Below are 14,906 nucleotides of genomic sequence, written 5' to 3'. Positions count from 1 at the left end.
ACCCATGCACACACGCGTATCTTGGACTGCTTGAGCTGGCAGGTTCAAATAATTTGGCTGATGCTGGAGGCCCACAGCCTGACCTTCAATATGTTGCTATGTAATTGTTAGGGATGCAACTTTTATTAGATAAAGCAAATTTCTGTTCTGACAAAATATGGAACTAGCAGGAACAGAATTATTTGCCCAGCAACTCCTACGCCAATGATTTGGCCTGACCTGCATCACTCTGAACAGATCGATGACAGAAATTCCATTAAACTACAACTTTAAAAAGGTTGAAAACAACAGAAGACTAGAATGAGCAATGGGAAGGACTGTGACTGATGAAACCTTCATATTCTAAAATGCTACTAAAGAGCATGCTTTTTCTTTTATTTGAGGTCTAAATGCAGCCACTTACAGGTTAAGGTATCTCTTTCAAAAAGAAAGAAACCCACTGCGGGAACTCCTTGCCACAGCACAGAGTTTAGCTCTGGACTACTAGTAAGGTTGCAACAGCTACAACAGAACATACTTCTCAAACCTTCATTACTTTTTGAAGCATACTGAGAAAACCAGAACAACCTGGTGAGTACACAGTTGAATACTACGTGCTTCAATTTTGTTAAGAAAACCTCTAGGATTTATGCTATGTCTTGACTGGTCTTTTGAAAGATTTTAAAACTCTTAACTATTTATCTTAAACAGCTCATGAACTGTTTGCTTTACAGACTACCTCCTGCTTTTTGTAAACCATCAATATCTAATACAGGGCAAGGAGGGAAAAATGCCAAGGTGTTCCTCTGCTCTGACTCAATGCACCTCCATCTTAATCCTCAAGAAATGGTGGCACCACTCTGGCCTCTATCATTTCTTACTAAGGCAAGGTATTAATAAATCTCTTCTTCAAGGAGAGCATGAGCACACTTGACAGTAGGTGTACGCAGCAGTAGGGCTGAGTAGTGGTTGTAAGATCTGGTGCATCATAAGTGCACATACTGCTTCACAATTATTTCTACAGTGCTGTGCGGTGAGACTTAGAGGACAAGAGCAGAACATTCAGTTCAAGGTGATTAAGACACAATTAAGGTGATTGCAAGAGTACTGCTAAGCCATCAGCCAGCCCATCAGTTATTTTTCATTTTGTCGAAGTAAAATACAACTCTTTATTCTACAGTGCATTTGCAGAAACGCAAAACAGTTTTCGCCCCACCTCCTCCTTTTTAAATCCGTCTGAGGCATTCTGACATACACCACAGCAGACAGCTGGACTGCAGTAAAGAAATAAGAGAACCCTGTATGAACTCAAGTACATACAGAGTCTTTAGACCAGAAAGTAGGGCTTTTCAGCCTGCTTGGCTTAAGGTACTCAACATCAGTCAACTGGAATGATTCATGCATCATTCCAGTTCACAGTACAGATATATTACTGTAACACTCCTGTAACGAGATTACAAGACACACATGTTCTTGGGACAGACCAGTCTCAGAAGGCATTACAGAAGTCTGAGAACAATGAGAAGCTCAAAAAAGTTACAGAATAAGAAAAAAATTAACATAATTATTCAGTATCTTCTGAAGCTTGCAGGACTTGTGTACACTTCTAAACAGAAGCATAAAGCTATACACTTTTTTCCAAAAAAAAGCAGACTAATTACCACTCTTTTATACTGTTAAATGTCAACTTTTTTACTTCTTTAGAAGTATTACAAGCGTCTCTTGGATAAACTTCAAAGAATTTCAGAACATGTGCCTTTCCCTGAGGCCAAAAGGTGTTGGATTCGCTCAGAAATGGATTTCTGTTAAGCATTCTTAGCTTCAAAATCAGAAGAGGACTGAATGCATCTTCAACGCTGGAAAAATCACTCACATCTGTCAATTAAAGGAAATAAGAGAAATGAATTTTGATTACCTTTACATAAGTAACAATTTTAATAAAAATTTTCTTCTAGAACGTCCCTTCTAGCAAGATGTAATACATGTTTAAATCAATCTTTCAAACAAATTTCTTTGACTATAGTAGAGCCACCATAAATACTTTCCCCTGCAGAACCACATTCCCACCCCAGCTCCCCTTATGTTCCCTAAATACATCATGCATCATTTGGGGGTATGCAAAATACTAAAGTCAGCAACACCCTGTACTTAATGCTGAGACTTTTCTTACAGAGCGAGGGAAAATACAGTTACATGTTATTATGTTTACAGTACTTAAGAATGCAAAAATCAGATCTTAATATATTGTAGCAGAGGTTTTTGTATGTCATCTTTCAAATGGTATAGGGCAATTTATGATATTTTTAAAGCAACACTCACTGGTGCAGGCGTTCCAGCTCAGAAGGCAGGTCACAACCTACATAAGCCTTGTTCATTAAGCTGTACTCCAGCAGCGCACAAAAACAGGGATCCTACAAGAAAAGATTAATGTTTAATATAAATCATGCTACTGTGTGTAATGAATTTTCAAACAAATTAGCATAGCACACGAATGCAGGAGATTTAACTGAACCTCTTCCAGAAACAGAGCAATGCAAACAGTGCAGGTGTGGAATAACACAGGAGGAAGATACTGAGAACTGCACTAAGTTACATTTACTGCATGTAGGTGTGGGGAGACTAAGCTTTCTATTCAGTTCGTTTCTGGAATACTCTTTTCGTTCTATCTTGTCAGATATTAAGAAAAGCCCATATTCTTTCTATGGAAGGACCATGCGTGAGTTCAGACACTTCCCTGGCAGGCTGTTGTATCAATTGGGAGCAATCAATTGAATGGAGAATGCTTCCTCTCTCCATTTAAAGATGGCAGTAACTGCGTTTTGTGAAGGAGTCCAACTGCACTAACAACATTCAGAACATGCTCATTGGACTTACATGCTGCTGGAGAACTTCAGCATTGAGGTTCTGACCTCTGCTAGACAGAAAAAGCAGATAGGATTTGTCTGCACAAATCAGCAATAAAGTTCTCTTTGTGCTTGGGAGTCTCCTGCACAGGGGCCTGAACTGCCCACCCTTACAGGAACCTCTGGAGTTCAGGTAATCCCAAACGCAGACTGAGGACAGCATACCGACTATGAACATAAAAGATGTTCTCTAACATCAGATAACCCCATAGATTAGTCATTTACAACTGTCATTTACATTATCGTGGCAAATGCCACATGCAAATCAAAGATAAACAAACAAACTTACTTTCACAAGAACATGAGGATTTCCCACAACAATCAGCAAAGCTTTTGCTCTAGTAATTGCTACATTAAATCGCTTTGGGTTAGAGAGAAAGCCCAAATAGTATTTATCTTCCATAAATACACCTTCATGAGATCGCACCTAGAAATTAATTATGGTTAGTTTCAGAATTGGAATAATGAGAAACCAACTTTCCTAGCCATAGCATAACTTCAATATATGATTTGCTCACCGCGGCAAACCACAGGTCAGCGTGAGCAATACACAAGCTAGCTTCATAACTACATTTCCCAAAATGGATTTTTCCAGAGAAGATCTCTTCTCCAATAGCCCACTAACACAACTTTAGCAATTTCAGAAGAACAGCATATTAGCTTTATTTTAGTATCAGGAATATCCACTGTAATTTGAAACAAAATACTAACATTACATCCTGAAAGACACCAATTTTATCTTTTCAGTAGAAGAAATGGTAGTTAGTGATTTTCTAAGTCCTACAGTTCAATGATATTTCAGAGCGTTTCATCAGTAAGCTTTGCCATAGCCTAGAGGAAAATGCCACTGAAACAACTAATGTGCTTTATAATGATTTCTCATCAAGTTTTCACCTTTATTTCAATCAATATTTGAACTCATATTTGATAAAATAATTTTCCATCACCAATAATGAGTTTGTATAAATAGGAGCACAGTGCGTACCTACAACTATTTTAAGATAGTTACAATGCTGGACTGAAAAGCCACGACATGATAAAGCATGAAGAGAAGCATGCTTCCGTTGCCCTTAGGAAAAAAAAACAAGCAAGCAAATCCCCCAAATGCCTCCTCCAAGCCACAAGACAACCCCTCACCCAAACCAATTTCTTCCCTCCTTTTCCCCTCCAGTCATCCACTTTTCCAGAGCTTTGGTTGTTTTAATAGCTATTTTGTCCTCCTCTCTCTCAGAAATCCTATGCACTGCTGTTAAAAGTAGTCCAGTACCAGTCCTACCTTCAGCCACACGTTCCTGGTCTGCACTGCCTCCTTTGACCAGTTTGTCCTCTGTGCCATTACCCAGACTCAAAAGGGCTCATTCTGTAATAGTGCAAGTTCTTCAACGGTTCTAAAGGATCCCAGGTCACAAACGCCTCAAGAACTCCACATTCCAGACACACACCTTTTACTTCACTTTGAGACTTACTGCACCAAAAACATCCTACCATTTGGACCAAAAGCAAGCATACAGATTTTGTTTGCATTCTGAAACCAGCTTCACACTGTAGAAATAAAGGTCTGTAAAGGTCCACGAGGGCCCAAAATGCCCACCAGAAAGAAGTCTAAAACCCCAGAACACCATCACGTACACCAAACTGCTATCACTGATGTTCAGTGTCAGGTTAGCTTTTCTCTCAAGTTTCCCACCCACCTTCTCTGCTGACTCAGCACAGCTTTTTACTCCTGGCCAGCAGTTCAGGCTGTACGTACAACATATTCACCAGAGCATACTTGGATGTTAGCTCAGAACATAAAGGATCAGCATCACACATTCCTGTACAAAGGCACCTGCAAAACACCTCAGGATTGATCAGCTGACTGCTTGTAGCAGCTGCTGCTTATACTTCTTGACTCCACACTGAATTCTCCTTACAAGCACCAAGAAAAACTCCGCTATCAAGAGCCCCATCCAACAATCCCATGCCTGAGGAGACAAAGGGCAAAGAAGTTGCTGTATTTTTTCTCCATATGGGGTTTTCATGTGAATCCACATACCAGAGATGTGTACATATGCACTGGAGTAACATCTAGCATTTAGAGGACAGCAACTGGCACACACCTGCACCTAATCAAAAATAAAGGGGTGGTAAACACTGGTGAGTGGAGCTCCTCCTCAGTCTTCTGAGGCCTGGTGTCTCAGCTGCTGCAGACAGTTTTCAGGCTGTCGACTGGAGTGTGGTAATCAATCATTGTGATTCACTCACTCCTCTAATATTAATAATGCTTCCAGTTTCCATCCTCTCTAAGCACACTTAACTGAAGGTACATTATCTGCGTGAAACTCTAGAACAAACTCAGTGTGAACATCCAGAAAGGTTTAAAGTTCACTTCTAAAGCCCAGACGCCACCTTGTTCACATGTGCTTAAAATAAGCACTTTTCCCAAATACTGCAACAGACTGCTGATAAATATAGCTTCCTCCTCCCCTTCCCTCCCTAAACCCCACGTCAAAGGAGCCAGAGAATTAAAAACATACAAATATTCTACACAGCACCAGAGCAAATATACATACCGTTGATAGGATGGTAACCATGTGCTCCTGCCCTTGAAACTCTTCCACTGTGCCAACTTTAACATCTGACAAATCAATGCTTCTCAGGAGAAATCTAATTTTTTCCACCTACAAAAAAATTTGAAGGAATTTATTTTCACATTTGAGAGTGGATTACTTCAAAGCCAAAACATGTGACAAAAATAAGTAACTTAACACAGACAGGTTGTAGGGAATGCCCACAGCAAGGTTAGCCATCAGCCACTAGTGAAATTTAAAAATGAAACAGCAGCTTTTTTCTGAGAGGTCTAACACTTCTTACATGACCCAGCAGGTGAAATACTTCCGTCATGTGTACGGAAATTAACAGTTTTTTGATAAACCCAGATTTTAATGAGAACAACAACTTAGATCTTAGGAGTTTACCCATAGGAATCCTTCTTGCAGTGTGGAACATATCCAAAACCAAGACTTAAAACAGGTGTGGTAGGGCAAGCAGCTTCCCCCACCCCTCCAGAAGACCGTGAAGAGATTCCCCCTCTACTTGCCAGCTGTACCACGCAGAGTGAAAAGCAGAGGCGAGGTGTGACCATAGGTGCTTGCTCTCTTCTAGAGGGTACAAGGCAGTCTTGCCCTCCGCAATGCTGATATGTTTGGGATAATTTGGGATAAGCGTATCACCAGCAAAAAGCTGCTTGGAGGCTACGGCTGAAGTGCTCCAAATTTAGTGAAAAATGAACCATGGCTAAGCCAAGGGTTACAGTCATTATTTTCACATCAGCATTCTTGCAAGACAAAGTGACTTTCCTGAAGCAGACATTATTAGTATGCCTTGCACCACAGGCAGATGAAGGACACAATCATACTCCCTAAAACGCTTCACAACTTTTAATACAAGAGGCTCAGCCACATCAATACGGTATATAAGTATTTGAAAAATACACAGTAGCTGTAACTACAGGTGGGTGCATATGCTTCAACAGAGGAATCAGCACAGATAACTCTAATTTGCAAGTCAGAGTTCTTCAAAACAGGGCTGGTCTTTTCCACATGCCTTACAGCATTTCCCCCAGCCCTCGCGTGCACGTCCACAAAGATTGAAATGTGCACATCAAGAAAAAACTGAGCGCAACCTACCCAGAGCATCCTCTGGAAATAAAAGATTTATTCTTATTTTAAAAATTAAAGCAGACATATACTCACCAGACTTGAACATAAACAGTTTTAAAAAATAAAGTACTGAATTTGAAGTTGCCACCTGACATTCTGTATGGGTTCAAAGAGCAGTACAAGCTTTGAGTCTGACTGCTGGACTGCTAAGTCCCAATTCCCCTAGTTTCCTCGAAGTCACGACAAAGTGACATGTGATCTACTTGCTACATTTCCTTTTTGTTCTGCTCCTCAGCGTGGACAGTAAGTGAGGATATCGGATACTTGTTCCGGCTGTTAGATATTAAATTCTTGACTTGCTCTCTACTCCCAGCAACTGAAATACCTGCTTTGATCCCCAAAACTACAAGCAGATCTCTCCGTATCATTTCCTGATTTATAAAACTAAGCAAAACAGAATGCCATTAGTGCTATCTAGGTTTACAGTTCAATGGAAACATCATTAATGATTGATAACACACTATGTAATGACACAGTGACATTCTGATACAGGCCTTCCTGCTCTAACAAACCACAACAATGCAAAACCACAACATGAAATACACTAACTCTGAAGTTTTTAAACACTAACTATACCTGTTTACGATACGGTGTGATCACTCCAATATCAGTCACGGACACTGCAGTGCTTTCGTTTTTAGCCAGGTGGCAACAGTACTGCATCACTTGAACTGCTTCAGTTGGATTAAACCAGGAGGGGCTGTGACCTTCGCGTGTTTCGTTGCCCTGGATTAGGGGAAGCAAAGCAAGCAGATGAAGACCATGTGCAGATATGACTATGTATTTAATAGATTAGTCTCAAACATCCTAAATGCAAAAAAAAAAAAAGTGATGTAATGTTATATACAAATTCCTTTCTTTGCTATAAGCCCTTTCCAGTGAAGAAAAAAGCATCACTTAACACTTTTTTTTAAAGCTAGATTATTTATATGACAACAGTGCTTTGTGTATGTGACAAAAGATGCAAATCTCAACTCAGATTGACAGGTGTTAGCAAGCTGCTATTCTGCTTTTCTACAAGGCATGAGTTCAAAAAGCACCTCCAACAGCGGATATACCACTTGCTATTTCACTAATTCTTGGAAGACCACAGAAAACTTCTCTTCCTGACATACTATTCCCCACCCCCCCACTACTTAATCTTTAATAATCTTCCAGTTGTAGGGGATTGTATTCATTCTAATGCAGCAAACTCGTATCAGAAGCGATCTAAATCTAACGGAGCTGCCTGCAGCTCCGTGCTGCTTAATTTGCCAACTTAATTTTTTGTATTAAAGTGTCTCCACAGTATACTTCGATCTGCAGCTGCAGCTGCTCAAGTTCTTTGCAAACATTTGACTTCAGCGGTTTTTTCAAAAACCAATTAAGTACTGAACAAGTAGTTGTTTCAAAAACAAGAAGCCACACTTCTTACAAAAGGTTATTTTCATACCCTTTCTGAAATTAATTCTAAAGAATAAAACTTGCTGTCTACAACATCAGACAACTTCTGTGAGGCCCCTTTGTTTATACTTGACTACGTGAACATTTTACATACCCTGACTCCATGAAAAATTAACGGAAACCCCTTCCTGGGCAATTTCTCCCAATGCAACAAAGAAGTTACTACTGAACCGTCTGCACAAACTTCCAGCTCTTTATGATAAAACAGTTTAGATGGTAAAGCAAGCAATGCAGAATGCGACCTGTAGTTCTTTATGAGCTTTGTGATCTGCAGTGACAAGAAAAAAAAATAGTAACTGAAACAGGCAACTATTCATCAAGCTTCAAAGTCTGCAGCAGCTCCTGTCTTGCCATCCTGCAGCGTTTAGCTTTTCCAAAGCTGCCAAAGAACTGCATTAAAGGGAAAAAATTGTAATTGTGATCTGTAATTGTGATTTAGCTAGAGCTAAACATCACCCACTCCCTGTCCCCCCCAGCAACTTAAGGCTGCCATCAGGCTTCCTCCTCTGGCCATACAATTATCGCATCACCTTTGGTTGTAATTTTTCAAAGTACAGTACCACAAGAATGAGAAGGCACCTTAGTAAATTAAGTTTACATTTTAGCCCTGTATTTCAGACTGACAAGAACTTAAAGCCACTGAAACATTTGTGCTTACTTAACTAGCCGTACTACCTCTGCCACTTGAAATGGATTTTAGGTACTTTACCATACAAGAGCATCAGGAAACTGTAATGACATTCTGAACTGTTTCTGTACTAATCAAACGGACACAGAGTCCAGCAAAAAAGGATGTTTTTAGTACCCCATGTAGGGAAGACATGTTCAACATGCCATGTGTAGAGTTGTCCTCATTCAAGAACTCACTGCCCCAAATAGTGCCCTTGTCCCCAGCTTTTCATTCTCTACCTTTCAACCTTCAGAGCTACAGAAGACCACAAAGCAAGACTGAGCTTACCTTGTTTAAATTTAAAGTGTTTACTCAACAAATGTTGAGTAAGAAGTAATGGTTCTGATCATTAAAAAATCTACTTATGAGGCTCTTCGATTCAAATCCATACTTTGGAATGACATTAAGGGGCTACTCTGGTCAAGGATATATCAACAGGTTGCCAGATCCTGATTGTGAAATATGCTTATGCTCACTAAAATGCGTTCACCAACTGTCCTAAGAACATTTCACTAACAGCAATTTGCTTTTGATACACCAGTTCATGTACTGGGCTGCTAGACACAGTTCCAGCTCAGAGCTGAAAGGAATAGTTTAAGTATTTCTCTATGCCATGGAACATTCAGTTATTTCCAGCTACCCTGTAAACACTGTTTTCTTATGCTTGTATGACAAACATCCAAAGCTATCCTTCAGAGGAAGGAGGAGTAAGGAAACAGGAAGTTTATTTTTTCCCCCTTCCTGAAGTAAGTTGTTCAAACTTGTCCATTTGTGGAGAATTACGTTATGAATTTATGGTAAGTTTGGACAATGGAGATGGAAGGGAATTTTAAGCTGTTATTTAGAATTATGCTTTGTGTGCTACATTTGACCAACTCTGAAGGGTCTGTCTGTTTTTAAGCCAAAAAGGGCTTTAGGAGGTTAGAAGGCTGAACATCCTTGATATTCTGAGTATTTATTCAGAATAATCAAGTCTTCCTAGAAAAACAACTGTTTGAGTTAACACTAAGCATTAAGGAGTAAAGAAAGATGGCAAGGAAACATCAGCAACCAGAGTTTCTCCTTCTTTACAAGAAATAAACTAAAATAACTTAGTTTTACTCACCAACAAAGGATTATATGATCCACAGGCACTGAAAGCATCCTCATCTCTCAGATACATATCCCTTGATATCAGTCGTTCCAGCAAGGACAAATTTAATCCAAATGCCAATGCAATTTTTGATTTTATTACAGGTCCTAACTGCTTTGGATCTCCAACAAGAACTATCTGTATATACAGATTAAAAAACCACCTTGTATTATAACAGTTATTAGAAAATGTAGTTTCAATAACATGCACACTTCAGAATTGTAAGATGAATTATGTCAGGTACTCTGCTTTCCTCACAGACTTCTAATTTGTTTGCACAGGTTTAGGCCCAGAACGGAAGTATGAAAAAATGGCAGCTTGCATTCTACAACATTCACAACGATAAAAACAACAAGCCAAAAACTTGTTCTTCCTTTCAGAAGATGATGCTAACAGAACTACCTGTCCATTAGCTTCTGAAATCAACCCGATAGGAATCAGGCTCTCTGGTTCACATGCTTGCCCAGCTTCATCCAAAATCACATGTGTGAAGTGTCCAAGCCTAGAATTAAATAACATGAACTCAAAAGAGGGCTTTTTTTCAGATTAGTTCATTCTGCCACCCTGTGGTTGACCTCAGCAGCTCCGTAAGCTTCCTTGTCATGTGCACCAGGAACCTCCCTCCACATATACAGCAAAGGTTAAAATATTTCAAACACAAGGTAGAAGAAACAACTCAGTAACTGATTCCTCATCTGTGATTTCTCTTCCATACTATCATATACACAGTCACTGCTTATCTTAAAGTATTAGGGCAAGGCTAAGATACTTGGGAAAAAAAATCATTGTTCTCAAATTCCCTCAGCTATCTAATTAGAATAATGCACTTGGTTTATGCAAAGACAATCACTAGGCCCTGTTTCCACCAAACAACTCTTAAGACAGTTAGACACTTAAAGCGTTCTTTTAAAAAGTTAGTTTCCTCTGATTTTGCTTAATAGTACTTTATATTGAGGTTGTTTACAGGTAGTTTTCTCATCAGGTCACCTTTACGAAGTAAAATATAAATTTTAGTGTGAACTCCTATAATACTTTAAAGCCAACATGACTGTAAAAAGCAATATAATTTCTAAGGCTCCAATTGCTAGTGGTGGAAAAACTACTGTGTCAAGACTTTTTAATTTTATTCAAGATATTTCTTAAACTTACTGCGTGGGGAGAAAGTCTCAGCTGAAACATTACTAAAAACAAGAGGTTTGCCAGGAAGACAACTTAAGAACAGAGGTACATGCAATGAACTGTATTAAAACAGCTGAAGTTACAATACAGTGGGTACCTAAGCTGGAAATTGCAAAATCTCAAGCCTATCTCAGCAATACTCCTGTCTATAGTACAGTACCTTACTCCTGTTTGATAAAACATTCCTGCACTGCTACAAGTGGTAATTATTATCCTGAACCAAGATGCTTTCCAAATATCTTCGCCATCTTTGCAGTAAAGTTTCACTATGTCATCAATTTGCTGCAGAAACAAAAAGGTATTTTGTAAAACAAAAATGCTACTCGATGTTTTCATTTGAATAAAAAGCACTGAAAAATATGTTGGAAGCTGAACAAAACGTTTAGATTTAGACCCATAACTGAAATAAATTCTTCATGAACATGCTTAAGCAATGTATTTGCATTTCCTTCATCTTAGGAAAGAAAATTTTAAGATGTATTTCATATACATATTTTCCAGTTCATCTTCTGGAATGGCTAGATTGATTATTACTTTGGATCCTACCCACCAAGCCTAACTAGCCTATTAATCATTGACAGTTACATTAATAAATCAGTAGTTTACGATAAAATATTAGAAGTGAAATAATAACTGGTAGTTATCTGTAATACCTACCTCTAGTGATCTGCAGCTAGCATTGATTCGGACCATAGCTCCTGGTTTTAACAGATTGCTTTGATGCAGCCTCAAGCAAATCAGATCTGTTGCAGCATTTGATGGAGCACAAACCAAGATTCGGCTATCTGGTAAAGTATAATGTATCTATGTTCAAGAAGATGGACATAAAGTAAGGTTAATTTGGAGATGCAGCAATAGCTAAAATGTGCTCATGTTATGCCACTGAATACAGAATCCAGATGAGTTTTGAACACACATTATACTCATCCACACTTCTGCAGTTCAAGAACACTAGTCTTGACAATCATAACCTAAGCATGCCAACAGAAGAAGTATTTCATGGTTATCATATTGACTTATACCTGTGTTTCAGGAATGCATTATGCAGTACTGGAATCGTGAGTTAGGTACTATTCACAAAAGCTTTAAAAGATATAAAAACAGGAAGACTTGAAAATAAGTCATTCAGGAATTCTGTAAGATTCCTATCAAAATCTTTCATTATTTTGCATAGCTCAGCAAAATTGCTTAGAAGAGCATTTCGTGAATTCTGGTTTGGGAAAAAAATGTGATGGTACTTTCAGAATTACTCTAAGTGTTCTACCACTGAAATGATTAGAGATGACCCAATTGTCATCTACCACTACCTGTAAAATAGCTTCGACTACCGTTACTGTTTTTCCAGTTCCTGGTGGTCCAAAGAGAATGTAAGGCGTTGGACGACATTCACCACTCACTATCCTTTTCACTGCCAGTTTCTGTTGCTCATTCAATGTAGGATTGAAAAATTCACCAGCTCTCTGCTTAATTGCCGCAGTTTCATCAACTATGATGAAGATAAGCATATATTAAACATGAACATAAATATTTCTAGCATACACAGGTTAAAGCAACTCCAATTCATATTATGTTTTAAAAATTTTTCTTCCTTTTATGTGGTAACAACTAATGAACTCCCCCCTCAAACTCTGGTTTCCTAGAACAGCACAGAGAAAATAAGATGTTCATATTTCAGAATTGTACTAGATCTTTCACAAAATTGAAGGACAGAAAAGGATTATCATTACCTATTGTAACAACCTGCAAAAACTCTATTCAGTAATTTTAACATCAAGCTCACTTTCCTTTTTTTGTCCTAGGGCAGCAAAATTTCAGTAATTTTTCAGGGATAATACTAGTACTTGATGACCAGTGGTGAAGTCGTATGACAACTGTAATTTTTCCCCCTCTCATGCAGTCCAGCCCTAGCTTTCCACAACAGAATCTTATTAACACATTAACAGAAGCACAATCTAGGCAACCTACTCCACAATTTAGGTATCCTATTGCTACAACGTGATAAAATCACCCTATTTAAACATCAGTGTACTTAATTGCTGAAGTGATGCCTCTCAGATAAGCAAAGGAATGATATGTACTTTCTGAAACCTTTTAAAAATCTGTATCATTTTTTCCAAAGTAGCTATCCCAGCATTCCAGTTACAAACCGGAAACTTGGAACATGAGTGAACATTTTCCAGTAGATGACTTGGAATAATTTATTGAGTACAAAATGTCACTGGATGCTTGCTGAGCTGAAGATGTTTAAATACTCCACAGAAGGACTCCAACAAAAATTCCTGCTAGTACCGCTTCTCCTTAAAAGAACACAAGGGCATCTGAAAGGCGCCACCATTCTCAGCCCCAATTTGGCTGAAGTGATTGCAATGCTGAACTGTTATTCTTTAATAAAGAAAGTAATAAAGCATACCAAGTTGGCTTGTTTGTGCAGTAACTGTCACCACGTCTGGTATGTTCATCTGCCTGGATGCCATGCATTTTGTCCGTCTGTTCTGCATTTTTTTGACCTGAAATCATAAAGTCAAGGTAAATGCATTTATAATCTTACAGTAACAGCCAATTATCTTCACCAATATTTTTGAAGTTGCTACATTTTATTTTGTTCCCCATTAAACAGACTATCTGTGAAGAAAGGAAGAGTATGAGAAGAAAAGATCCAAGGAGTTTCCACCTTAAATCTAAGGTTTCTAGAAGTTTGAGTTTATGTTAAAATTAAACATCTATTGCACAAATACTTTGCACACTCTGATAAGGATTGTGAAGTCATGGTTAAGCAGCTTCCTTCAACAAAAGCTAACGTTCACATTCCATGTGTTTTGGCAAGATGATTTCAGATTGCAGCACGGGAGGAAACTGTAGTGAACATGGCATTAACAGGACTCTGGACCAGATGTTACAATTCTCTTAGTAGTACTCATCCCAATCAAGTGAACTGATGAGCGTTGGTGTTGATTACTTCCTGTAAAGGACAGAGGTACTTGTTTTCTAGCCATATTACCCTGGGATTTTTGCTGCTTCCCCAGAGCCATGATGCCATGGAAATACTGCAAGGCTTATGCAGTCCTTCTGATTACTTGCTCTGCTGCTTATCCAGGGGTACTAGTGACCTGAATACTTCAGGGGTTCATACACAGATCTCTGGGGTAAGATGAGGGGTCCAAGTGATGTTCTCCGCCACCCCTCTATAGTTAAACAGAAGGAACCCAGTAGAAACAGGCACCTTGCAATGACTAGCTGTGCTGCAGCTCTTATCAGTATGGCTCCGTGTTTATGTGCAGGAGCTCCATGGCTGCATATTATTCATTGCAAAAGCACAGGCGTGCCTGAGTTGTCACCACAGGAAGATGGAACAGCAATGTTATTGTCTGATGGTCTAACAACTCCCTGCCAGGAACGGGACAGTGTGGATGGACTTCCCACAAACAACTCGCATTAGCCTCCTGATCGCAAGTTGTGCTGCTCACTGGAGATTTCTATCATTCACATACCTATTGCGATTCACCCAGGAGATTCCCAGAATTACTAGAGTGAGTGGGTGACAGCTTCCTGACATAAATGGCAGAGGCACTGATCAGGAATAAGTCCCTGCTAGACTTGCTGCTCACATACATGAAAAAGCATGCTTCCACAGATCTGCCTCTAGTGCAGATACTGCAAGGTAACTGCCTCAAGATCTCAAAGAAGGCTAAAAAGGTAAGAGCAGTCAGAACTTCGGACAATCTAGAGCAGACTCCAGCTTAACGAATCACTGAATGAAGTCCTCTGGGAAGCGGACATGGGGAGAAAAGGTACCCAGGAGATCTAAAAACTGTTTATTGAGACATCTTAAACAAACCATCCTGCTGCACAAGATCATCTTGAATTTCGACAGAAGGTCTGCTTAGCTAAACTTGTAGCTT

The 14,906-nt window shown here is 39.1% G+C and overlaps 1 protein-coding gene across 1 annotated transcript in view; it reads right to left on the bottom strand.

Moving 5' to 3' along the window:
- Window positions 1-1,722: 1,722 nt before the first annotated feature.
- Window positions 1,723-14,906, bottom strand: part of MOV10L1 (Mov10 like RISC complex RNA helicase 1) — a 35,013-nt gene continuing 21,829 nt past the window's right edge. Inside the window, exons 15-26 of the mRNA XM_035559393.2 lie at window positions 13,418-13,514; window positions 12,315-12,493; window positions 11,665-11,811; window positions 11,168-11,289; window positions 10,231-10,330; window positions 9,802-9,966; window positions 8,121-8,294; window positions 7,160-7,309; window positions 5,435-5,542; window positions 3,172-3,309; window positions 2,299-2,390; window positions 1,723-1,854 (exon numbers count right to left, since the gene is read on the bottom strand). Of these exons, the coding sequence (XP_035415286.2) occupies window positions 1,845-1,854; window positions 2,299-2,390; window positions 3,172-3,309; window positions 5,435-5,542; window positions 7,160-7,309; window positions 8,121-8,294; window positions 9,802-9,966; window positions 10,231-10,330; window positions 11,168-11,289; window positions 11,665-11,811; window positions 12,315-12,493; window positions 13,418-13,514 (1,482 nt within the window). The 3' untranslated portion in view covers window positions 1,723-1,844. The remainder of the gene's footprint in view (window positions 1,855-2,298; window positions 2,391-3,171; window positions 3,310-5,434; window positions 5,543-7,159; window positions 7,310-8,120; window positions 8,295-9,801; window positions 9,967-10,230; window positions 10,331-11,167; window positions 11,290-11,664; window positions 11,812-12,314; window positions 12,494-13,417; window positions 13,515-14,906) is intronic.

This window comes from Cygnus atratus, chromosome 1 (genome assembly GCF_013377495.2).
Source record: "Cygnus atratus isolate AKBS03 ecotype Queensland, Australia chromosome 1, CAtr_DNAZoo_HiC_assembly, whole genome shotgun sequence".
In the NCBI taxonomy this organism is placed as follows: domain Eukaryota; kingdom Metazoa; phylum Chordata; class Aves; order Anseriformes; family Anatidae; genus Cygnus; species Cygnus atratus.
Note: the sequence above shows the minus strand (reverse complement) of the source record. Positions and strands in the feature narration are given on the sequence as shown.